Source organism: Ranitomeya imitator, chromosome 4, assembly GCF_032444005.1.
Source record: "Ranitomeya imitator isolate aRanImi1 chromosome 4, aRanImi1.pri, whole genome shotgun sequence".
NCBI lineage: Eukaryota > Metazoa > Chordata > Amphibia > Anura > Dendrobatidae > Ranitomeya > Ranitomeya imitator.
In genome coordinates, this window is record NC_091285.1 from 569,444,260 (window position 1) to 569,471,416 (window position 27,157).

The 27,157-nt window shown below is 42.2% G+C and overlaps 1 protein-coding gene across 2 annotated transcripts in view; it reads right to left on the reverse strand.

Moving 5' to 3' along the window:
- The window catches only part of ADAMTS17 (ADAM metallopeptidase with thrombospondin type 1 motif 17), a 434,783-nt gene that overhangs the window by 377,626 nt on the left and 30,000 nt on the right, over nucleotides 1–27,157 (reverse strand). For both annotated transcript variants that reach the window (XM_069766309.1, XM_069766308.1), the window contains exon 4: nucleotides 6,137–6,312. In XM_069766309.1, coding sequence (XP_069622410.1) covers nucleotides 6,137–6,312 — 176 coding nt within the window. The remainder of the gene's footprint in view (nucleotides 1–6,136; nucleotides 6,313–27,157) is intronic.

Below are 27,157 nucleotides of genomic sequence, written 5' to 3' on the forward strand. Positions count from 1 at the left end.
AAAAAAAAATAAAAAATATTCCAAAATAATGAAAAAAAAAAAATAATATTATTCCCATAAATACATTTCTTTATCTAAATAAAAAAAACAAAACAATAAAAGTACACATATTTAGTATCGCCGCGTCCGTAACAGCCCGACCTATAAAACTGGCCCACTGGTTAACCCCTTCAGTAAACACCGTAAGAAAAAAAAAAAAAAACGAGGCAAAAAACAACGCTTTATTATCATACCGCCAAACAAAAAGTGGAATAACACGCGATCAAAAAGATGGATATAAATAAACATGGTACCGCTGAAAGCGTCATCTTGTCCCGCAAAAAACGAGCCGCCATACAGCATCATCAGCAAAAACATAAAAAAGTTATAGTCCTGAGAATAAAGCGATGCAAAAATAATTATTTTTTCCGTAAAATAGTTTTTATCGTATAAAAGCGCCAAAACATAAAAAAATGATATAAATGAGGTGTCGCTGTAATCGTACTGACCCGAAGAATAAAACTGCTTTATCAATTTTACCAAATGCGGAACGGTATAAACGCCTCCCCCAAAAGAAATTCATGAATAGCTGTTTTTTGGTCATTCTTCCTCACAAAAATCGGAATAAAAAGCGATCAAAAAATGTCACGTGCCTGAAAATGTTACCAATAAAATCGTCAACTCGTCCCGCAAAAAACAAGACCTCACATGACTCTGTGGACCAAAATATGGAAAAATTATAGCTCTCAAAATGTGGTAACGCAAAAAATATTTTTTGCAATAAAAAGCGTCTTTCAGTGTGTGACGGCTGCCAATCATAAAAATCCGCTAAAAAACCCGCTATAAAAGTAAATCAAACCCCCCTTCATCACCCCCTTAGTTAGGGAAAAATTAAAAAAATGTATTTATATCCATTTTCCCGTTAGGGCTAGGGTTAGGGCTAGGGTTAGGGCTAGGGTTGGGGCTAGGGCTAGGGTTAGGGTTAGGGTTGGGGCTACAGTTAGGGTTGGGGCTACAGTTAGGGTTGGGGCTACAGTTAGGGTTGGGGTTTAGATTACATTTACAGCTGGGAATAGGGTTGGGATTAGGGGTGTGTCAGGGTTAGGGGTGTGGTTAGGGTTACCGTTGGAATTAGGGTTAGGGGTGTGTTTGGATTAGGGCTTCAGTTATAATTGGAGGGTTTCCACTGTTTAGGCACATCAGGGGCTCTCCAAACACGACATGGCGTCCGATCTCAATTCCAGCCAATTCTGCGTTGAAAAAGTAAAACAGTGCTCCTTCCCTTCCGAGCTCTCCCGTGTGCCCAAACAGGGGTTTGCCCCAACATATGGGGTATCAGCGTACTCAGGACAAATAGGACAACAACTTTTGGGGTCCAATTTCTCCTGTTACCCTTGGGAAAAAACAAACTAGAGGCTAAAAAATAATTTTTGTGGGAAAAAAAAAAAGATTTTTTATTTTCACGGCTCTGCGTTATAAACTGTAGTGAAACACTTGGGGGTTCAAAGTTCTCCCAACACATCTAGATGAGTTCCCTGGGGGGTCTAGTTTCCAATATGGGGTCACTTGTGGGGGGTTTCGACTGTTTAGGTACATTAGGGGCTCTGCAAACGCAATGTGACGCCTGCAGACTATTCCATCTAAGTCTGCATTCCAAATGGCACTCCTTCCCTTCCGAGCCCTCCCATGCACCCAAACGGTGGTTCCCTCCACATATGGGGTATCAGCGTACTCAGGACAAATTGGACAACAACTTTTGGGGTCGAATTTCTCCTCTTACCCTCGGGAAAATACAAAACTGGGGGCTAAAAAATAATTTTTGTGGGAAAAAATTTTTGTTTTATTTTTACGGCTCTGCATTATAAACTTCTGTGAAGCCCTTGGTGGGTCAAAGCGCTCACCACACATCTAGATAAGTTCCTTAGGGGGTCTACTTTCCAAAATGGTGTCACTTGTGGGGGGTTTCTACTGTTTAGGTACATTAGGGGCTCTGCAAACGCAATGTGACACCTGCAGACCATTCCATCTAAGTCTGCATTCCAAATGGAGCTCCTTCCCTTCCGAGCCCTCCCATGCGCCCAAACAGTGGTTCCCCCCCACTTATGGGGTATCAGCGCACTCACGACAAATTGGACAACAAATTTTGGGGTCCAATTTCTCCTGTTACCCTCGGGAAAATACAAAACTGGGGGCCAAAAAATAATTTTTGTGGGAAAAAATGTTTGTTTTATTTTTACGGCTCTGCATTATAAACTTCTGTGAAGCCCTTGGTGGGTCAAAGCGCTCACCACACATCTAGATAAGTTCCTTAGGGGGGTCTACTTTCCAAAATGGTGTCACTTGTGGGGGGTTTCAATGTTTAGGCACATCAGTGGCTCTCCAAACGCAACATGGCGTCCCATCTCAATTCCTGTCAATTTTGCATTGAAAAGTCAAACGGCGCTCCTTCCCTTCCGTGCTCTACCATGCGCCCAAACAGTGGTTTACCCCCACATATGGGGTATCAGCGTACTCAGGACAAATTGTACAACAACTTTTGGGGTCCAATTTCTTCTCTTACCCTTGGGAAAATAAAAAATTGGGGGCGAAAATATAATTTTTGTGAAAAAATATGATTTTTTATTTTTACGGTTCTGCATTATAAAGTTCTGTGAAGCACTTGGTGGGTCAAAGTGCTCACCACACCTCTAGATAAGTTCCTTAGGGGGTCTACTTTCCAAAATGTTGTCCCTTGTGGGGGGTTTCAATGTTTAGGCACATCAGGGGCTCTCCAAACGCAACATGGTGTCCCATCTCGATTCCAGTCAATTTTGCATTGAAAAGTCAAATGGCGCTCCTTCGCTTCCGAGCTCTGTCATGCGCCCAAACAGTGGTTTACCCCCACATATGGGGTATCGGTGTACTCAGGACAAATTGTACAACAACTTTTGCGGTCCATTTTCTCCTGTTACCCTTGGTAAAATAAAACAAATTGGAGCTGAATTAAATTTTTTGTGAAAAAAAGTTAAATGTTCATTTTTATTTAAACATTCCAAAAATTCCTGTGAAGCACCAGAAGGGTTAATAAACTTCTTGAATATGGTTTTGAGCACCATGAGGGGTGCAGTTTTTAAAATGGTGTCACACTTGGGTATTTTCTATCATATAGACCCCTCAAAATGACTTCAAATGAGATGTGGTCCCTAAAAAAAAATGGTGTTGTAAAAATGAGAAATTGCTGGTCAACTTTTAACCCTTATAACTCCCTAACAAAAAAAAATTTTGGTTCCAAAATTGTGCTGATGTAAAGTAAACATGTGGGAAATGTTACTTATTAAGTATTTTGTGGGACATATATCTGTGATTTAATTGCATAAAAATTCAAAGTTGGAAAATTGCGAAATTTTCATAATTTTCGCCAAATTTCCGTTTTTTTCACAAATAAACGCAAGTACTATCAAAGAATTTTTACCATTGTCATGAAGTACAATATGTCACGAGAAAACAATGTCAGAATCACTGGAATCCATTGAAGCGTTCCAGAGTTATAACCTCATAAAGGGACAGTGGTCAGAATTGTAAAAATTGGCCCGGTCATTAACGTGCAAACCACCCTTGGGGGTAAAGGGGTTAAGATCTATTGGCCGGACATAGATCTCCCTGAAAATCTGCCTCCAGAGCTTATTTTAAATTAAAGGGGGGCGTTACCAGCGTGAGACTTGTAATGACTGATAGCCTGCTCTTCTGATCTAGCTTTTTCACTCCAGTAATGCCCACTTTCATTTACAATAATCTCTGGAGGCAGATTCTCATGCAGATCTATGTACAGCCCATAGATCTTAACAGCTCATTTACATATTAAGAAAACTGTGGATCTACTGGAATAAGACATCAGATCCCAGATATCAAGGTATCATAGTATTCAGCTTCCTATTACCTGCATGTCCATATAGACGGCTTAGGAGGGTTGATTCTGACAGATTCCCTTGAAAGAAATATTATATCGGATCACAGATATCAAGGTATAATTTTATTCTTCCTGTTAACTACATCCTCCTATAGATGGCTTAGGAAGGTTGATCCTACTGATAGATGCAATTTAAGGCTATAACTTTAATGATACTCTATAAAAATCCAAAAAGAAACACATGGCCAACATCTTTTTCCTGAGTGGGTTCTAAATCATAGCAAGTTCTTAGCTATGAATAAGAACTCATTCAGGGAATTGAAACACATTTTACATCAACTTTTTTTTGTCCATAACTACTTTCTGTCTGCTTTTCTTAAAGCATCACTCCAGTGTTTTTTTATTAAAGCGCTAGAGTGGTGCTACTAAATTAAAGTCCCTGCACCAAGTCTTATACTCACCACCATCCATCTTCAGCTCTTCCAGACACTGTTCCGGTCCCACACCACCATCTTGTGACTGCAACTTGTGACTAACTGGAAGTCAGAGATAACTCTTGCAGAGTCTCAATGTAAGTCTATATGTGGCATGTTCTGACTTACTTCTAGATCGTTCCAGCAGACATTAGAGTGATCCAGCAGGTCACAACCTGCAGAAGACCAACTGGAGCAGCACCAAAAACTCTCCTGGAACGTCCAAAAAGACTCCTCAAGAGGAGACCTTCTGAAATACCAGAAAGCTTAGTGAATCCCAATGCCGCAGAAGCCTCACCCCCTCCACACACATTCATAGGGCAGAAAATGAAAGGAAAGAGGCATAGTTATGCAAAACAAGATTCTGATGCATGTTTCAAGCAACACACTCGCATCTCCTACAAGACAACTCTAAAAAGTTGGCAAGTATGACATTGGCCTTTCTTAACGTTAACTACATTGTAAACATATCCAATTTATTCTCTCGTCTGCCCAGCTTTGCTGAGGTCAGTGACTCATTGGGTTTTAATTACATCTTCTGGACATTTTCTTGCCATGTTGGTAATTCAATCCATGTTTTGCTCCACAATCAGCCTTAAAATAAATCTGTTTCTGACAATGGCACGTGTGTAATAAACGTGCCAAACTTAGTGAAACAATTTTAATATACTTTTTCATTCTTCTGTTCAAAATATATAGCTAGATTCTGCTAACATCTTAATGAAATGGCAAGTTTTCAGATTTTGCATCTGCCGCAAACCGAATGCATAGAGTACATTTTACTTAGCGATTTATGGCACAAAAAGGCTCTTTAGAGAGTAGTAAATCCTATGTGACCGCAATCATGGGACGTAAGTGTGTCTATAGCTTGAAAACCCAACAGTTTGTGAATTTGTCACTGGATATGTTCCCTTTAATTTAGGGTGTTCTCTCAATGCTCCAACTCAGGGTCTAGTAGTGATGCCTCTATTTATTTAGGACAAATTTATTGCCTCGTGCCAGGTAGTCAAGCATACGTAAATTAATATTTGCCTCTTTCCCCATCCATAATCCTGCCCAACCCTATGCACTAGCGTTACTGATTGAGTCAGACTGCCATATGCAAGGAGAATCACATTGCATTCCTCAGACTGGCTGTCTGATCTCCTGACCTGAGAGTGACAGCTCTATATAAATACATGCTGTGACACTCATGTGGGATTATGGGCGGGGGAAGGGGTGAATATTCATTTCGCATTTACATATGCTTGACTTGCCAGCTTGCATGTAAATATGAAGTGACTAGTCACTCGCCTCACCCATAATCTCGTCCACACCTCCCGGCCAGCTTCATTGATTAAGTCAGTCTGCTGAGTTACTTGCCCGGGGATCGTATCACAATTCTCGGACTCGCAGTCTGCTCTCTTGATCTGAGAGTGACAGCATGTATTTCTATGCAGCTGCCGTTCTCAAGTCAGGAGATCAGACGGCCAGTCTGAGGATTGCGATGTGGTCCTTGATCATATGGCATTCTGACTGAATCAGTGATGCAGGGCCAAAGGGAAGAACATGTACGGTATTTCCAGTTTACATATGCTTGACTTGCCTGTGTGAGACAATAAATTTGTCTGAGGCCTACAGAAACACACAAAGCCATGTAGACATATAAAAGTTACATATCCTGAAAGTGCAGTACAAGCCCCTATTTCAGGATACTATTATTTTACTACACAAAAATCAAATGACATTCCCTTTAATGCTGTACATATGTTCTAAAATATAGTTGTATGTAAATTGACTCCTACTGTGACATACAAACCATGTTCATGACTGTCAGTATAAATCTCTGTGCAGCCTCAGGTCCATGATATTGCACCATGTCAGCATCAGCCACAACGAGGGTCTCTACAGTGTGCTCATCTCCAAGTCTAATCGCGTTTCTCCGTTCTCGCCAGTCGCCTCCTTTCCCACTCCGATTTTGTTTCCTTCTTTTCTCTGCAATGTGCAAAAGAAAAATAGTTATAAAATCAAGAATTAGTCTAAAGATGTCCCCATATTAACTTCAGAAGCAGTAATGGCTCTACAGAAATAAAAATTATTATTATATTACAACATATTACGCAGAACTTTACATTTTAGAGGGGACTTGTACAAAGATATTAAAGATCAATACACAATTCAATAGATACCAAGAGGAGTGAGGATCCTGCTCACAAGCTTACAGTCTATGAAGAAATAGGGGGGGACACAAGAGGTAAATGGTAGTAAGTGCTTGTATTGTATGGTCCAGCCATCAATATAATAAATAGGGGCATTCAAATAACACAGCAGGTACCAATCACCAGCCAGTGTGTGTACAAGTACAGATACAGAGTGCTATTAAGTACATGGAAGGTGTGTGAACAGATGATACAAGGGTCCAGATTCTGAGGAAAAGAAGAACATTTTGGAAAGGCAAAACAGGAATAGTTAGATAAGGGAGTTGAGGAGAAAGGCCAAACTAAAGAAGTGCGTTTTTTAGGGCATGCTTAAAACAGTGGGTATTGGAAATTAATCAAATTATCTGGGGTAGTGCATTCCAGAGAATTGATGAAGCACACAAGCATCGGTGTAGTAGTTGGACGAGAATATGATCTTGGCTGCTGCATTCACAAAGAGGGAGACAGATTGCAATAGTACAGACCAGAATTAATAAATGCAAACGTAAGAGTTTTTGCCGAGTCAAGGATAAGAAAAGGTCAAATTCTAGAGAGGTTTTTGAGGTGCAGGTGACATGAGCGAGCGAATGTTAGGGTACCGTCACACTAAGCGACGCTGCAGCGATACCGACAACGATGTCGATCGCTGCAGCGTCGCTGTTTGGTCGCTGGAGAGCTGTCACACAGACAGCTCTCCAGCGACCAACGATGTCTTCACTGGTAACCAGGGTAAACATCGGGTTACTAAGCGCTTAGTAACCCGATGTTTACCCTGGTTACCAATGTAAACGTTAAAAATACAAACACTACATACTTACCTTCAGCTGTCTGTCCTCCGGCGCTCTGCTTTCCTCTGCACTGTCAGCGCCGGTCAGCAGGAAAGCAGAGCGGTGACGTCACCGCTCTGCTTTCCGGCTGGCCGGCGCTGAAACAGGATGCAGGAGGAGTGCAGAGAAGCAGAGCGCCGGGGACAGACAGCTGAAGGTAAGTATGTAGTGTTTGTTTTTTTAACGTTTACGCTGGTAACCAGGGTAAACATCGGGTTACTAAGCGCGGCCCTGCGCTTAGTAACCCGATGTTTACCCTGGTTACCAGTGAAGACATTGCTGAATCGGCGTCACACACGCCGATTCAGCGATGTCAGCGGGAGATCCAGCGACGAAAGAAAGTTTCAAACGATCTGCTACGACGTACGATTCTCAGCGGGGTCCCTGATCGCAGTAGCGTGTCAGACACAGCGAGATCGTAACGATATCGCTGGAACGTCACGGATCGTGCCGTCCTAGCGATCAAAGTGCCACTGTGTGACGGTACCCTTAGTCATCTTTACTTTGCCTTAACAGCTAAGGAGCAGGCACATAAAGTATTTTTATAAACCACTGAGAAGAGATCACTGATAGAGATGAGCGAATCTGATCTTAAATGTTTGGCGATCGCAAAGGGCATTTAGCGTCTGGTGCTAAACGGCGAACACAGACTTTTCACCTAAGTCTGTTGCAAATTGCAATGTTCGCAGTTCTGGGAGAAGTCCGAGAGCATTTACAATGGTACAATTATCGTTTATTGTATAAAAAAAGTATTTGCCTGATGAAGAGACGTACAGGTCCTTCTCAAAAAATTAGCATATAGTGTTAAATTTCATTATTTACCATAATGTAATGATTACAATTAAACTTTCATATATTATAGATTCATTATCCACCAACTGAAATTTGTCAGGTCTTTTATTGTTTTAATACTGATGATTTTGGCATACAACTCCTGATAACCCAAAAAACCTGTCTCAATAAATTAGCATATTTCACCCATCCAATCAAATAAAAGTGTTTTTTAATAACAAACAAAAAAACCAACAAATAATAATGTTCAGTTATGCACTCAATACTTGGTCGGGAATCCTTTGGCAGAAATGACTGCTTCAATGCGGCGTGGCATGGAGGCAATCAGCCTGTGACACTGCTGAGATGTTATGGAGGCCCAGGATGCTTCAATAGCGGCCTTAAGCTCATCCAGAGTGTTGGGTTTTGCGTCTCTCAACTTTCTCTTCACAATATCCCACAGATTCTCTATGGGGTTCAGGTCAGGAGAGTTGGCAGGCCAATTGAGCACAGTAATACCATGGTCAGTAAACCATTTACCAGTGGTTTTGGCACTGTGAGCAGGTGCCAGGTCGTGCTGAAAAATGAAATCTTCATCTCCATAAAGCATTTCAGCCGATGGAAGCATGAAGTGCTCCAAAATCTCCTGATAGCTATCTGCATTGACCCTGCCCTTGATGAAACACAGTGGACCAACACCAGCAGCTGACATGGCACCCCACACCATCACTGACTGTCGGTACTTGACACTGGACTTCAGGCATTTTGGCATTTCCTTCTCCCCAGTCTTCCTCCAGACTCTGGCACCTTGATTTCCAAATGACATGCAAAATTTGCTTTCATCAGAAAAAAGTACTTGGGACCACTTAGCAACAGTCCAGTGCTGCTTCTCTGTAGCTCAAAAGTGGCTTTACCTGGGGAATGCGGCACCTGTAGCCCATTTCCTGCACACGCCTGTGCACGGTGGCTCTGGATGTTTCCACACCAGACTCAGTCCACTGCTTCCTCAGGTTCCCCAAGGGCTGGAATCGGTCCTTCTCCACAATCTTCCTCAGGGTCCGGTCTCCTCTTCTCGTTGTACAGCGTTTTCTGCCACATTGTTTCCTTCCAACAGACTTACCATTGAGGTGCCTTGATACAGCACTCTGGGAACAGCCTATTTGTTGAGAAATTTCTTTCTGGGTCTTACCCCCTTGCTTGAGGGTGTCAATGATGGCCTTCTTGACATCTGTCAGGTCGCTAGTCTTACCCACGATGGGGGTTTTGAGTAATGAACCAGGCAGGGAGTTTATAAAAGCCTCAGGTATCTTTTGCATGTGTTTAGAGTTAATTAGTTGATTCAGAAGATTAGGGTAATAGGTCGTTTAGAGAACCTTTTCTTGATATGCTAATTTATTGAGACAGGTTTTTTGGGTTATCAGGAGTTGTATGCCAAAATCATCAGTATTAAAACAATAAAAGACCTGACAAATTTCAGTTGGTGGATAATGAATCTATAATATATGAAAGTTTAATTGTAATCATTACATTATGGTAAATAATGAAATTTAACACTATATGCTAATTTTTTGAGAAGGACCTGTATGTAGTCTTGAAAGCTTGCAATTTATTACCATCTTTTCAGTTAGCCATTAAAAGGTATCAATCACTGAGGGCTCTCAATTCTAAATATTTTTCTATCTACTGGCTAACACGGTACCAAGATATATGTCTTACGTTTATTGTATATAAGCCACCTTTTTATGCAAAAATACAAAACATTTCTATATTGCATTTAAAATGGTTGTGCCAACTTTTGACGTAATTCCCTATTATAGTTGGCAATCACATGATCACCACAACACCGTTTGACAAACCCTCCTGACTACTACACATGTAGCCTTACCTAACCTATTAATGCTGCATGCATTTCATTGTTATATGTCTCTGCGTGTTTAACCCATTTACTTCATACATGAGTTTTACAGCTACACATTACTTCATATTATGCATTAAGAAAGCTCTCTTCTCCAGTACTGTTCATTCTTTTAGCTGCAGAGGGTTTGGCTCAATGCATCTTGTTGGAACCGATAATTCCCAGAGGCTAGAATTAACACCTCTTTAAAAACCAGACACTGCTCACTGACCAGACTTTCAATGGGAGACTGGAGCAACCACACCACCCAGGATAGGTTATGCAGTTGGAAAAAAAAGACATTCATGTATAATCATGATTCCAGCTTGACTAAGCTGATTTTCCCTTACCCTGTATGTAAAATAAGGTTTACCGGGAGTATAGAGTAAATATATAAGAGTGCTCTATATTAAATTCTTTATTAAAGTTGGTGCAAATCTATTTGCAGGACCTGGTTCATCAGCTATGTCAGTAGTATATGGCAACTGAACAAGAGCCCTGAGAACTGTCTCTAATGTGACAGCATCCCAGGCTCTTCATTTTATTAGCAGGCCTGGCACAAAGTCATCAGTTGTGACATGACGCCACACTAGCTAATCAAAAGAGCCGTGGATGCTGTTATGTAGAAAGTGGTACACTGGGCTCCTGCTCAGTTGCCATGGGTTAATTGTGGGACTGATGGACAGGGTACTGCACATCAATTTGCACCAACTCTAATAACGAACTAATAAAGAGCAGCCTAATATATTTACTTCAAACTACAGGAAAAAGGAAGAGGACTTGAATTCTAGTGCCACCTATTGGCTGTTGTAATCCGAAAACTCGTTATTGATCCGTTATGAGCCTTGCCATATCCAAAAGGTGGTGCCAGAGTTCAAGTCCTCCTCCGCTCTGAAGAGGTTATTTGCATAATTAAATTCCCAGAGAAGAATTGCATGGTCCATAAATCTCCTTATGTTGGCTTGACACTCTTCACAAGGATAAAAGTTCCCTTAGACCTTATGTTAGATTCTTCTCACCTAGCCAAATTAGTGTCAGTGAGGAGATACAAACACCCAGAAACAAATGGTGTGTAATGCCAGAGACCCTGCTCCAACCTCCCCGCAGGGATGCCGACTTATTCACTGCCCAAGATGCCCTGTAGCGTCCCCTGCTTTGGCTACCATGTCCCAGGGTCACTGCATGCCACAGATATCCTGGCAGTGAGCACTCCCCGTCTCTTAAAGGGACAGCGGGTACACTCCTAATGTATCTCCAGCCATAGGCTGGGAGGCACTTAGTACGTAAGGCACCCGCACATGTTGGGAGGTACCTGAGCAATAGTTGTCTTAGTCAGTCTGCAAGCTGCTAGTCTATGCTAAGGTTCCAGTACCTGTTCAGTTTACTTGTAACAGTAACAGCCTTGTCTAAATCAGTACCTGAATCTGAAACCGTGCCTGCGGTACCTGATCCTGAAGCCGCACTTGCGGTACCTGAACTCGAAACCGCTCCTGAACCAAAACCTGTGCTTAAGACCCGCATTATGCATACGAGCATCAATGTCAGTCCCGTTTGAGCCAGCTCCAATATCTGTTCCATCAGAATCCCAGGGAAAACCCAAGTGTTCACTTAGTTACGTCCCACCGGCATGAGGCAGTGGGTTCACGATCCACAATGTGACAGTTTGCTCAGGCCTTGGACCTCATTGATCCCACTCTTGGTGTTATTCTAAGATAGCCTCTGGTTTCCATTGTATTAAGTCATGTGGCAAAGCTTGCTGAAGGGTTGATACTAACTTTTAGGATTATTCCACCCAATAAGTGGCGCTAGAGTTTAAAGGTACCATCACACTAGACGATATCGCTAGCGATCCGTGACGTTGCAGCGTCCTCGCTAGCGATATCGTCCAGTGTGACAGGCAGCAGTGATCAGGCCCCTGCTGTGCTGTCGCTGGTCGGGGAAGAAAGTCCAGAACTTTATTTGGTCGCTGGACTCCCCGCAGACATCGCTGAATCGGCGTGTGTGACACCGATTCAGCGATGTCTTCGCTGGTAACCAGGGTAAACATCGGGTAACTAAGCGCAGGGCCGCACTTAGTAACCCAATGTTTACCCTGGTTACCATCCTAAAAGTAAAAAAAAACAAACACTACATACTTACCTACCGCTGTCTGTCCTCCAGCGCTGTGCTCTGCACTCCTCCTGTACTGGCTGTGAGCGTCGGTCAGCCGGAAAGCAGAGCGGTGACGTCACCGCTCTGCTTTCCGGCCGCTGTGCTCACAGCCAGTACAGGAGGAGTGCAGAGCACAGCGCTGGAGGACAGACAGCGGTAGGCAAGTATGAAGTGTTTGTTTTTTTTTACTTTTAGGATGGTAACCAGGGTAAACATCGGGTTACTAAGCGCGGCCCTGCGCTTAGTTACCCGATGTTTACCCTGGTTACCGGCATCGTTGGTCGCTGGAGAGCTGTCTGTGTGACAGCTCTCCAGCGACCAAACAGCGACGCTGCAGCGATCCGGATCGTTGTCGGTATCGCTGCAGCGTCGCTAAGTGTGACGGTACCTTAAGTCCATTTTCCTCTCTAAAGAGACTATTTGCCTATAGGAATACCTTATCATGACTTTCGGATTAGGCAATGCACTGGCTGAGTTCCAACACTTTGTTAATGAAATCCTTTACCACTAGGTCTTTGTGTTGGCTTGCTTTTCACTCACAATTTTGCCTACAAAAACTGCCTTGAATAATGAATGGTGTTTAACCATACTACAAGAACAATGTCTCCCAGTGAATCAAGAGCAATTTGCTGATGAACAATGCTTTCTCCAGCATGATGGAGCACCATGTCACAAGAAAAAAAAGTTATAACTAGGCACAGTGAAATTCCTTAGACTTCTGCTCTGCATTTCACCCCCAAAGTAGTGGGTAAACAGAGAGAATCAGCCTAAGAAGCAAGATCTATGTTTTGTTTTTTTAATTCCCACAAAGATAACTGACCAAAAAGACACATCATAAATAAACAGGAACTAATAGATCTCAGTGCTTACATGTAATCCCTTTAAAACTTCACTTTTAATGATCTATATATATAAAAACCTTGACCCAATATTAAAATTTGGTAGATACCAATACAATAGATGCAAAACAAAATACCACTGAAAGATATCCTGTTAAGGTCCTGCACACAACCTACTGCTCAAGACTGCCTGGCTGTGGAGGTTGGCACCCTAAGAAACGATTTATTGGCGCCTCCAATCAACGTAGGCGGTCCCTCACTTCCCTACAATGTCCCTCTCAATATAGGTGGGGAAACAATATAGTGAAGAACAGTGGTGAAAAAAAGCACACAAAATGCCCACAAATACAAAAAATCTAAAGGTCTTAACAGGCACCCCCAAACATATTACAATGATACAACACACCGCATAAGTAGCTTATACCATCAAGTCAAAGTATAGTCCACTAGTGACTATGCTCGTCCCCTGTCCATTACGAACAGATATTCATATCATTGCGAGTCATAGCCCATTCAGGACCCAAATATAAAGCTGGAATGGTATTAAAAATGATAATGAGGATGACTTAGCGTGTGCTGGTGTTGCCCCGACGCGTTTCCCCGTTAGTACGGTTCATCAGGAGGAAATAGTGTGGTCATTGATGATGCCGGATACCATATAGATAAGTAGCATCATGTTTGGGGGTGCCTGTTAAGGCCTTTAGATTTTTTTGTCCCCACTCAACATAAAATAGGGAAACTGGCGTCAGCCCCCCATATCCTGCGCTATTCCGTTTATGATATTTATGTTATTGAACGCCTCCTCAAAGTTAGGTCCCTATGTTGGATGGACTGGGCTGTGACATTTCCAGAATATAACATTGCCAGTGGGACCTTCGGCACTACCCTCCCTGCCCTTTTGTACCTTGGACACCTCACCCCATTTTGAGCCTTCCCCCCCAGTTGGGACCACCAGTATGTAGTGGTTTGCCTCCCCAAGGAACACTCGACACAATACCTTTTGACCATTCTGACCAGGCCATCTGCGTTCCGGGGATCACTCTGCGCAACTCAAGTCTGCATTGGCCTCAGAAGGGAGTGCACAAACCAGTACATCACTACACACTCCAGCATCTGCGCAGGGGTAGAGGACTCTGGCTGCAATCATTTTGGACCAGGTACAACAAGTCAAACATTTGGGAGTGAGGGGGTTTGTGTCAACGATAATACGCCCAGCGGTGAACCTGTTGTGCCCTGGCATTCATTGTCCCCCTCAAGTGCGACAACATTTCAGTTTCACATATTCTTTGGAGTCTTGAAAGGCTAAGTCATAGTAGGCTTTCTGCAGCTCCCTGTTAACCCTGCTGTTCTGTTGGTCAAAAATGACCGACCTTGAACTTCAATATTCTTTAAAATATTCAAGATGCGGCTCTGAAACCTGTGGCCGACCGACCCATCCTCATTTAAGTCAATCAACCACAAGTTTCAGAACCGCATCTTGAACACCCCAAAAAATACCAAAGTTCAAAATAGGTCTCCCCAGACCGAACAGAACAGCAGGGTTAAGTATGGCACCAGCACTTCTGCCCATTGCTGTGGCAGGAGTTTCTCCCTCGCGGCGACCCTTTCAAAAAGGCCTCTATGTCGTCACCTGGGGTCATTTTATGCACACTAAACCATACTACTCCTGTTATTCACCACTTCCACCTTGATCGATAGCTCCCCACACATAATATGAAGCACTCACACAGGTCATCAAGCTGTCACAAGTTTACTGAGACAGAGAGGGTACAGAAAACCGCAGGGTCTGATTTCACGTACTCCTGCATTCATAAGAAGCACTTCCCCTTCAAATTAAAAGGCACAGGTTTTTGTTAGCCTCCCTACTTGGGTAATCTCAGCTGTTCAGTGTTGGCTACTCCCTTCTCCTATATATACTCATCTCTGACAATCTGGATTGCCAGTATTAGTCTAGTCCTGCCTGGCGTGTCGGTTGTTGGTAGAGGCGTTTGGAGTGTTCATCTGCTATTGTTGCTTGGTATTTCTGCTGTATACAATTCCTCATTCCTATCCTATTTTGTTTACCTTCCTTTTCTCCCAGGTGTTCCTCTCTGTTGTCTGCGAATACATATTAGCATGTTTGGTATCTTCATTTTTCTCTGTACATCGTCCCTTGTTAGTCTGGTCTGTGTATATACATGCACTATTACTTCCCACATCCCTGGGTGGGGGAGGGGGACAGATCTGGGGCGGATTCAGGAGGTCAGCAAGGTACTTGGCCCCAGCATCTTCAGCATCAGAAGTAATCCGGGGAGCAGGGATAGCTAGGGCGCCCCTAGCATTAGGGACAGGGGTGGAGGCCCTGGCATTTCAACAATAGAGCAGTAAGATGTCCCCAATCATCCCATTAAACAGTATGAAGTTCACACTAAGGCCCCCACTCAGTATGATGTCCACTCCACACAGTATGATATCCCCACATAGCTCCTCAAACAATAGGATCTCCCCACAAAGCCCTTCACGCAGTTGCTTTTCCCAGACAGTCCCCCATGCAGAATAATGTCCCAACACAGCCTTCTCACAGAATGAAGTACCTGCACAGCTCCTCCACGCAGTATGATGTCCCTACGAAGCCACCCAGACTATGATGTTCTCAGTCAACCCCCATGCAGTATGTCCCCACAAAGCCCTCCATAGAATATTATTGTAACGGGGTCTACTGTGCTGTAGTACCTCTTCCAGCACCCCCCGTGTTTCAGGAGGTCCACTCCGCTTCTGCTGGACTCTGAATGAAGGACGCTGGCTAGAATTTCATGATTACATGGGAGCATATAAAAGCTGACTGCTACTCCAGGTATTTCCAGTCTAAAAGAAAACACTTTATTTACAACACACAGAATATATAACACAGATACACAGGGCAGGCCAATAGAAAAAAACAGGCCAGACATACATTACAATAGCCGCAGGGGGCCGGAGCCTGCTGGTATTTACTGTGGGAATTACAAAGGTGGGGGAGGTCAGAAAGAGAATATCTTGTCCAGGGATGCAGCCTGTGGACTGATGCATTTCACATGGAACCTATTATACATAATATATACTGCATAACATATTCTTGGTGCTGGGGGTTCTGTAACAATTATGTCCCTATACAACATGATATTCCCACAAAGCCATCCACACAGTATGATTTTTGCACATGTCGCTGCCCCACAAAGCCCCCACTAAGTATAATGTCCTCAAACATTCCCCACACAGTGTGAAATCCACACAGTTTCCCTCAAGTACTGACAATTTAAAAATAAATAAAAACTACTCACTTAACCCCATTCCACTGGTGCTCCGGTCTGTGTACTGAACTTTGCACAGCTGGCACAATGTAGTCACGTCATTGTACCTGCTGGGTTCTCAGACACACAGGCTCAATAATGGAAGAGGGAGCCAAATGGCATTCCATTTCATCATTTCAACAGTTTCTGCGGGTGGGACAGAAACAGCCAAAAGGCTGCGTGTGGTTCACAGATCAAACTTTACTCAGGTCTGGTTTAGAGATCACGATGGGTGCCAATAATAGGTAGTGGCATATGCACTGGTTCTCTTCATTCATTGTAATAGGGAACTCTTGAGATAGTAGGTGCAGGTCCCAGAGGTGGAACCCACATTGATTAGATATTTACACTGCCTTGAAAAAGTATTCATTTCTCATGAACTTTTCCAGATTTTTTTCATGTTACACCCGCAAACTGAAAGGTCTTTATTGGGATTTTATGTGATCTACCAACATTTAGTAGTAAGTATTTGTGAAGTGTAAAGGCAAATTGTCTCTTCAGAGAGGAAGAGGACTAGAACTCTAGTGCCACCTGTTGGAAGTAGCAATCCTAACAGTCAATGTCGACCCTTTAACAAGCCTTGTCACATGACTTAGGATAAAAGCCAAACCAGAATCTTAATTTGCAGACACTGTGTTTCGGGGTACTGCCGCTCGTCAGTGCAAAGTGGAGATCTGGTTTGAAGTGTAAAGGAAATGATACACAATTTTCTAAATATTTTAAAAATATAAATCTGAAAATTGTGAAGTGCATTTGTATTCAGCCTCACTAAGTCAATACTTTGTAAGACAACTGTAAACGACCACAAGGGTCATAGTAACATAGTAACATAGTTAGTAACGCCGAAAAAAGACATTTGTCCATCCAGTTCAGCCTATATTCCATCATAATAAATCCCCAGATCTACGTCCTTCTGCAGAACTTAATTGTATGATACAATATTGTTCTGCTCCAGGAAGACATCCAGGCCTCTCTTGAACCCCTCGACTGAGTTCGCCATCACCACCTCCTCAGGCAAGCAATTCCAGATTCTCACTGCCCTAACAGTAAAGAATCCTCTTCTAGGTTGGTGGAAAAACCTTCTCTCCTACAGACGCAAAGAATGCCCCCTTGTGCCCGTCACCTTCCTTGGTATAAACAGATCCTCAGCGAGATATTTGTATTGTCCCCTTATATACTTATACATGGTTATTAGATCGCCCCTCAGTCGTCTTTTCTCTAGACTAAATAATCCTAATTTCGCTAATCTATCTGGGTATTGTAGTTCTCCCATCCCCTTTATTAATTTTGTTGCCCTCCTTTGTACTCTCTCTAGTTCCATTATATCCTTCCTGAGCACCGGTGCCCAAAACTGGACACAGTACTCCATGTGCGGTCTAACTAGGGATTTGTACAGAGGCAGTATAATGCTCTCATCATGTGTATCCAGACCTCTTTTAATGCACCCCATGATCCGGTTTGCCTTGGCAGCTGCTGCCTGGCACTGGCTGCTCCAGGTAAGTTTATCATTAACTAGGATCCCCAAGTCCTTCTCCCTGTCAGATTTACCCAGTGGTTTCCCATTCAGTGTGTAATGGTGATATTGATTCCTTCTTCCCATGTGTATAACCTTACATTTATCATTGTTAAACCTCATCTGCCACCTTTCAGCCCAAGTTTCCAACTTATCCAGATCCATCTGTAGCAGAATACTATCTTCTCTTGTATTAACTGCTTTACATAGTTTTGTATCATCTGCAAATATCGATATTTTACTGTGTAAACCTTCTACCAGATCATTAATGAATATGTTGAAGAGAACAGGTCCCAATACTGACCCCTGCGGTACCCCACTGGTCACAGCGACCCAGTTAGAGACTATACCATTTATAACCACCCTCTGCTTTCTATCACTAAGCCAGTTACTAACCCATTTACACACAATTTCCCCCAGACCAAGCATTCTCATTTTGTGTACCAACCTCTTGTGCGGCACGGTATCAAACGCTTTGGAAAAATCGAGATATACCACGTCCAATGACTCACCGTGGTCCAGCCTATAGCTTACCTCTTCATAAAAACTGATTAGATTGGTTTGACAGGAGCGATTTCTCATAAACCCATGTTGATATGGAGTTAAACAGTTATTCTCATTGAGATAATCCAGAATAACATCCCTCAGAAACCCTTCAAATATTTTACCAACAATAGAGGTTAGACTTACTGGCCTATAATTTCCAGGTTCACTTTTAGAGCCCTTTTTGAATATTGGCACCACATTTGCTATGCGCCAATCCTGGGGAACAGACCCTGTCGCTATAGAGTCCCTAAAAATAAGAAATAATGGTTTATCTATTACATTACTTAGTTCTCTTAGTAATCGTGAGTGTATGCCATCCGGACCCGGAGATTTATCTATTTTAATCTTATTTAGCCGGTTTCGCACCTCTTCTTGGGTTAGATTGGTGACCCTTAATATAGGGTTTTCATTGTTTCTTGGGATTTCACCTAGCATTTCATTTTCCACCGTGAATACCGTGGAGAAGAAGGTGTTTAATATGTTAGCTTTTTCCTCGTCATCTACAACCATTCTTTCCTCGCTATTTTTTAAGGGGCCTACATTTTCAGTTTTTATTCTTTTACTATTGATATACGATACGATACGATACGATACGATACACTTTATTGATCCCGTGGGAAATTATGGTATCACAGCAGCACAACTTAAATCATAAAAATCATAAAGGAATTCCATAGTTGACATGACAGTTTGTTGACAGAAGAACATTATACATTAGAATAGGTCATACACAACGAGTGAACTGAAATGTAGAGAAATAAGTAGACATTCACCTTGGTGGTTTAACCCTAATGTTATTGTTGTACATTCCCATGGCAGTTGGCACAAACGATTTCCTATATTTTTCCTTCTTACACCTCAGAAGTATTAGCCGGTTGCTGAAGGTGCTCTTCTGTCTCATGAATAGCTCATATAATGGATGTGCATTATTGTTCATAATTGTCATACACTTTCTCAGAGTTCTTTTCTCCACTACCTCCCCAAAAGAGTCCAGATTGTAGCCCACAGCAGAACTTGCCTTCTTAATAATCTTATTCAGCTTATTAGCATCAGAGGCCCGCACACTACTACCCCAGCACGTGATTGCAAAAAAGATGGCACTTGCCACCACAGATTGGTAGAACATTTCTAACATTTTGCTACACACATTAAAAGACCTCAGTTTCCTTAGGAAATATAGTCTGCTCATCCCCTTCTTGTAGACAAACTCTGAGTGGCATCTCCAGTCCAGTTTGCTATCCAAATGGACCCCCAAATATTTGTAACTCTCCACCTGCTCTACCTCCTGACCAGCAATAGTGATCGGTAAGCATTCCAACTTTATCCTGCTATAGTTGGCCACAAACTCCTTGGTTTTCTTAACATTTAGCTGCAGATAGTTACCATTGCACCAATCCACGAAATTCGACACCACCCTTCTATATTCCTCATCCCCCTGATCTCCCCTAATGCATCCCACAACCACAGAGTCATCCGAAAATTTTTGAAGATGGCAAAGTTCAGATTTATACTGAAAGTCTGAAGTATACAGTGTGAATAGAAAGGGCGCAAGCACCGTTCCCTGGGGGGCACCTACACTGCTCAATAATCTGCTTGACACCACTGCTCCCATCTGTACAAACTGTGGCCGATCTGATAGGTAGTCAGTTATCCAATTCCTCATCCCCTCCTCCACCTTCATATCAGTCATCTTTTTGTGTAGTAAAAGTGGCTGCAGGGAGTTAAATGCACTCGAGAAATCGAAGAACATCGCTCGCACCGTGGCTCCGTCATTCTCCAGAAATGAATGTACCCTATGTAACAGAGAAAGAATAGCATCATCCACCCCCAATCTATGTCGGTAAGCAAACTGAAGGGGATCAATAAAAGCATTGACCCTCGGTCTTAAGTGAGCAAGCACTAATCTTTCCAAGGCCTTCATAGCATGAGATGTTAAGGCTACAGGACGATAGTCATTTAGGGTTGCAGGAGAAGTCGTCTTGGGTACCGGCACCAGACAGGAAGTTTTCCATAACACCGGTACCCTCTGTGTTTGTAGACTTCCATTAAATAGGCGCGTAAAGACAGTACACAGCTGGTCTGCACACACTTTAAGGACACGTGAGCTGAGTCCATCTGGTCCTGCAGCTTTACCAATGTTAAGTGACTTAAACTGCCTCCTCACATCATTTTCGGATACTCTAAAATAGGTCTGCTCATCCTCCAATATCGATGTTGCAGAATTTGCACCCAGTTCCCATCCACTATCAGTTGGCACATGTACACATGTACTGCTGAACCTGTTGAAATACTCATTCATCTCATTAGCCTTGTCCATTGTTCCTGGATCATTTTCAAGCCTCAGCTTAAGCCCAGTCAGTAATTTCATTCCTGCCCAAACCTCTCTGGTATTATTGTGGGACAGTTTCTTTTCAAGTTTAATTCTGAAGGCTTCCTGGGCCTCCTTTATTTTATGCTTCAATTCATGCTGTATCATTTTAATTTCCTCTTTGTCACCCAGTTTAAATGCCTTTTTTTTCCTGTTGAGCAAATGCTTCAATTCCTGATATAGTTGAAGAACAGTTTGGGATTAGTTTTACTCTCCTTAGCAATATGCTTCTCTGTTTCCTTTTTGGCAGCTTTAATTAGTTTTTTAGATAAAGTATTTTTCTCCCTATAGTTTTTTAGAGCTTCAATGGTGCCATCCTGCTTTAGTAGTGCAAATGCTTTCTTTTTACTGTTAATTGCCTGTCTTACTTCTTTGTTTAGCCACATTGGGTTTTTCCTATTTCTAGTCCTTTTATTCCCACAAAAAAGCAGATGGAAGCAGATGGAAGAAACACCAACAATGGGAAGGGAAAAGGGGGAAGAAGGCCCTAATAGTTGGGAACGAGGGATGGGGCACCTCCTAACTCAGCTCCCCCAAGACCCTATGCTGGTCCTTCCCCCAGCCGCCATCACGAACCTGGTCCCTAGCCATCACCTAACTTATCTCTGGCTAGTGCAATGGCCGGCAAGGACGCTAGCTTCCCTACTGCAGATGGTACAAACACAGGAGGAGTGAAAAAATTACTGCTACATTTTTAAGTATCCTAAAATGCTAACAAAATAAAAATGACCATTTAACAAATGGCGTTGATGAAAAGCAGACATGTGGGAAATGTTATTTATTAATGGTTTTCTATGGTATGACTATCTGGATTAATGGGATAATTAGTCAAAGTTTAAAAATTGCTAATTTTTAAAATATTTCTCAAATTTCTGATTTTTTTTATAAATAAAACACAAAACATATCAACATAAATTTACCATTATCATAAAATATAATGTCACGAAAAAACAATCCGAAAATCACTGGGATTTGTTGAAGCATTCCAGAGTTATCACCACAGACATTGAAGGGACATTGGTCAGATTTCTACATAGATTTTACATAGTACATCACCCAGCTTTGCATATAGACTTCCCTCTGCTCCTAGCTTTCACATGGTATGTTCATCCACCCAGCTCTCCTGCTCTCCTACTGTCTGTCTATGAAGTGCACATAGTACATCACCCAGCTTTGCATAGACTTCCCTCTGCTCCTAGCTTTCACATGGTATGCCTTTCAGCTAACCCTGGCTTACCCTGTGTTATTTATGAGCTTGTTTACTCAATACTTGATTGTATGCATCTAGTCCACCCTTAACCCCTTCACCCCAAAGCCTGTTTTCACCTAAGTGACAGGGCCAATTTTTACAATTCTGACCACTGTCATTTTATGAGGTCATAACTCTGAAACGCTTCAACGGATCCTGGTGATTCTGACATTGTTTTCTCGTGACATATTGTACTTCATGATAGTGGTAAAACTTCTTCGATATGACTTGCATTTATTTGTGAAAAAAACAAAAATTTGTCGGAAATTATGAAAATTTAGCAATTTTCAAACTTAGTTTTTATGCCCTTAAATTAGAGAGTTATATCACATAATATAGTTAATAAACAACATTTCCCACATGTCTGCTTTACATCAGCACAATTTTGGAAACATAATTTTTTTTTTGTTAGGGAGTTATAAGGGTTAAAAGTTGACCAGCGATTTCTCATTTTTGCAACAAAATTTGCAAAACCATTTTTTTTACGGACCACCTCACACTTGAAGTGACTTTGAGGGGTCTATATGACAGAAAATGCCCAAAAGTGACACCATTCTAAAAACTGCACCGCTCAAGGTACTCAAAACCACATTCAAAAAGTTTATTAACCCTTCAGGTGCTTCACAGGAATTTTTTGAATATTTAAAAAAAATTGAACATTTAATTTTTTTTTTTTTTCACAAAATTTTTACTTCAGGTCCAATTTGTTTCATTTTACCAAGGGTAACAGGAGAAATTGGACCACAAAAGTCGTTGTACAATTTGTCCTGAGTACGCCGATACCCCATATGTGGGGTACCCCATATCGGTGGGGTATATGTGCCAGAGCTCGGAAGGGAAGGAGCGCCATTTGACTTTTCAATGCAAGATTTGTTGGAATTGAGATCGGAGCCCATGTCACGATTGGAGAGCCCCTGACGTGCCAAAACAGTGGAAACCCCCACAAGTGACACCATTTTGGAAAGAAGACCCCCTAAGGAACTAATCTAGATGTGTGGTGAGCACTTTGAACCTCCAAGTGCTTCACAGAAGTTTATAATGTAGAGCCGTAAAAAAAATTTCATTAATTTTCACAAAAAATGATCTTTTTGCCCCAAATTTTGTATTTTCCCAAGGGTAACAGGACAAATTGGACCCCAAAAGTTGTTGTCCAACTTGTCCTGAGAACGCTGATACCCCATATGTTGGGGGGAACCACTGTTTGGGCGCACAGGAGAACTCTGAAGGGAAGGAGCACTGTTTTACTTTTTCAAAGCAGAATTGGCTGGAATAGAGATCGGACGCCATGTCGCGTTTGGAGAGCCCCTGATGTGCCTAAACAGTGGAAACCCCCAATTCTAACTGAAACCCTAACCCCACCCCTAACCCTAGCCCCAACCCCAACCCTAACCCTAGCCCTAACCCTAATGGGAAAATGGAAATAAATACATTTTTTTACATTTTATTATTTTTCCCTAACTAAGGGGGTGATGAAGGGGGGTTTGATTTACTTTTATAGCGTTTTTTTGGCGGATTTTTAGGGTTGGCAGCTGTCACACACTAAAAGAAGCTTTCTATTGCAAAAAATAGTTTTTGCATCACCACATTTTGAGAGCTATAATTTATCCATATTTTGGCCCACAGAGTCATGTGAGATCTTGTTTTTTGCGGGACGAGTTGACGTTTTTATTGGTAATGTTTTCGGGCAGATGACATTTTTTGATCGCTTTTTATTCCGATTTTTGGGAGGCGGAATGAACAAAAACCAGCAATTCCTGAATTTCTTTTAGGGGGGAGCGTTTATACCGTTCCACGTGTGGTAAAATGGATAAAGCAGGTTTATTCTTCAGGTCAGTACGATTACAGCTATACCTCATTTATGTAATTTTTTTTTATGTTTTGGCGCTTTTACACAATAAAAACTATTTTATATAAAAAAATAATTGTTTTTGCATCGCTTTATTCTGAGAGCTATAACTTTTTTATTTTTCTGCTGATGATGCTGTATGGCGGCTTTTTTTTTGCGGGACAAGATGACGTTTTCAGCGGTGCCATGGTTATTTATATCCGTCGTTTTGATCGCGTGTTATTCCACTTTTTGTTCGCCTGTATGATAATAAAGCAATGTTTTTTGCCTTGTTTTTTTTTTTTTTTTTTGCGGTGTTCACTTAAGGGGTTAACTAGTGGGATAGTTTTATAGAGCGGGTCGTTACGGACGCGAGGATACCAAATGTGTACTTTTATTGTTTTTTTTAATTTACATAAATAAATGGATTTACTGGGAAATGTTTTTTGTTTTTTTTATTTGGGGATTTTTTTATTTTGTTTTATACATTCTATTTTTTTTTTTTTACTTTCTACCATTGTCCCAGGGTGGGACATCACTGTATTAGATCAGATCGTTGATCTGGCAGTGTGCATAGCACTCTGTCAGATCAACGATCTGACAGACAAGCTTAGGTGGCTTTCCGGAGCCTGCTCTCAGCAACTCTCATGACCCGGAAGGAGTCCGGCGGCCATCTTGGATCCGGGGACTCCTTCCGGGTCACCGGAGCAAAGCGATCTTATTGCGTTGCTCCGGTGGGAGAGCGCAGGGACAGCGGCATCAGAGGGGTTAAATGCCCGCGATCGGCGAGAGCGGCAATCGTGGGCATTGCTGCGGGGTGTCAGCTGTCATATACAGCTGACACCCGCATCCGATCACCGTGGCGCTCAGCGCGAGACCGCGGTGATCGGTGCGCCGTACTAGTACTGCTGCTGGCACAAATGCAGTGCCGGCAGCGTAGTACTAGTACGGCGCATGGCGCGAAGGGGGTTAATTCTCTGACCAAGATGAGCAGAGACCACTCCTCTCTGCTTCACACCTGAATGCACTTAGTTGTACATACAGTTAGGTCCATATATATTTGGACAGAGGCAACATTTTTCTAATTTTGGTTATAGACATTACCACAATAAATTTTAAACAAAACATTGCAGATGCAGTTAAAGTTCAGACTTTCAGCTTTTATTTGAGGGTATCCACATTAAAAATGGATGAAGGGTTTAGGAGTTTCAGCTCCTTAACATGTGCCACCCTGTTTTTAAAGGGACCAAAAGTAATTGGACAGATTCAATAATTGTAACTAAAATGTTCATTTCTAGTACTTGGTTGAAAACCCTTTGTTGGCAATGACTGCCTAAAGTCTTGAACTCATGGACATCACCAGATGCTGTGTTTCCTCCTTTTTGATGCTCTGCCAGTCCTTCACTGCTGTGGTTTTCAGTTGCTGTTTGTTTGTGGGCCTTTCTGTCTGAAGATTAGTCTTTAACAAGTTAAATGCATGCTCAATTGGGTTGAGATCAGGTGACTGACTTGGCTATTCAAGAATATTACACTTCTTTGCTTTAATAAACTTCTAGGTTGCTTTGGCTTTATGTTTTGGGTCATTGTACATCTGTAGTATGAAACGACGAACAATCAGTTTGGCTGCATTTGGCTGGATCTGAGCACACAGTATGGCTCTGAATACCTCCGAATTATTCGGCTGCTTCTGTCCTGTGTCACATCATCAATAAACACTAGTGACCCAGTGCCACTGGCAGCCATGCATGCCCAAGCCATCACACTGCCTCCGCCGTGTTTTACAGATGATGTGGTATGCTTTGGATCATGAGCTGTACCACGTCTTTGCCTTACTTTTCTCTTTCCATCATTCTGGTAGAGGTTGATCTTGGTTTCATCTGTCCAAAGAATGTTCTTCCAGAACTGTGCTGGCTTTTTTAGATGTTTTTTAGCAAAGTCCAGTCTAGCCATTTTATTCTTGATGCTTATGAGTGGCTCGCACCGTGCAGTAAACCCTCTGTATTTACTTTCATGCAGTCTTCTCTTTATGGTAGATTTGGATATTGATACGCCGACCTCCTGGAGAGTGTTGTTCACTTGGTTGGCTGTTGTGAAGGGGTTTCTCTTCACCATGGAGATTATTCTGTGATCATCCACCACTGTTGTCTGTTGGCGCCCAGGTCTTTTTGCATTGATGAGTTCACCAGTGCTTTCTTTCCTTCTCAGGATGTACCAAACTGTAGATTTTGCCACTCCTAATATTGTAGCAAATTGTCGGATGGGTTTTTTCTGTTTTTCCGCAGCTTAAGGATGGCTTGTTTCACCTGCATAGAGAGCTCCTTTGACCGCATGTTTACTTCACAGCAAAACCTTCCAAATGCAAGCACCATTCCTGAAATCAATTCCAGGCCTTTTATCTGCTTAATTGAGAACTACATAACCAAGGGATTGCACACACCTGTCCATGAAATAGCCTTGGAGTCAATTGTCCAATTACTTTTGGTCCCTTTAAAAACAGGGTGGCACATGTTAAGGAGCTGAAACTCCCAAACCCTTCGTCTAGTTTTAATGTGGATACCCTCAAATGAAAGCTGAAAGTCTGAACTTCAACTGCATCTGAATTGTTTTTTTTTTTTTTTAATTCATTGTGGTAATGTCTATAACCAAAATTAGAAAAATGTTGTCTATGTCCAAATATATATGGACCTAACTGTATATTGCATAGCAAAAGTCTGCAATGACTTTAGTCTGCAGTGTGATTCCTATAAGTGTGTCCTAGAAGTGTGAAGATTAATTTTAGAATTAAAACCAGAATGGAACCAGAAGGGAACTGAAGGTAACTGGACAGTCACTGTAAACAATGTTTCTGTTTTTTTTCACTTTCACCACTATAATTCTTCACTTTCTGCAAACTCCACTAATCCCTACTCCTAGTAAAGAACTGTTCATCTCCTCTTCAATCCTCCCCATCCACCTCACCTCCCCCTCAAAACTGTTCCTTAACATACAATCCTCTGTCTCCAAACACAGACAGCCCCCTCATGCCCTCTCCTGCTCCCACCTGCTAACACTTTCTCTGCTCCTTCTCACTGCTGGTGATATCTCTCCAAATCCTGGTCCTCCTCACCACATTCCCACAGTCATTTCTACCTCCCATTCACGCTCTATCACAACCTTCCGTAACCTCTCTAACCTTATACCCATTCACCCAGCCCCTGCTTCCCCAGTCCCACTAACAGGAGCTCTGTGGAATGCTCGCTCTGTCTGCAACAAGCTTTCCTACATCCATGATCTTTTTGTTACTACCAAACTTTCCTTCCTCGCCATCACCGAAACCTGGCTTACCCCTTCTGACACAGCCTCTGCACTTTC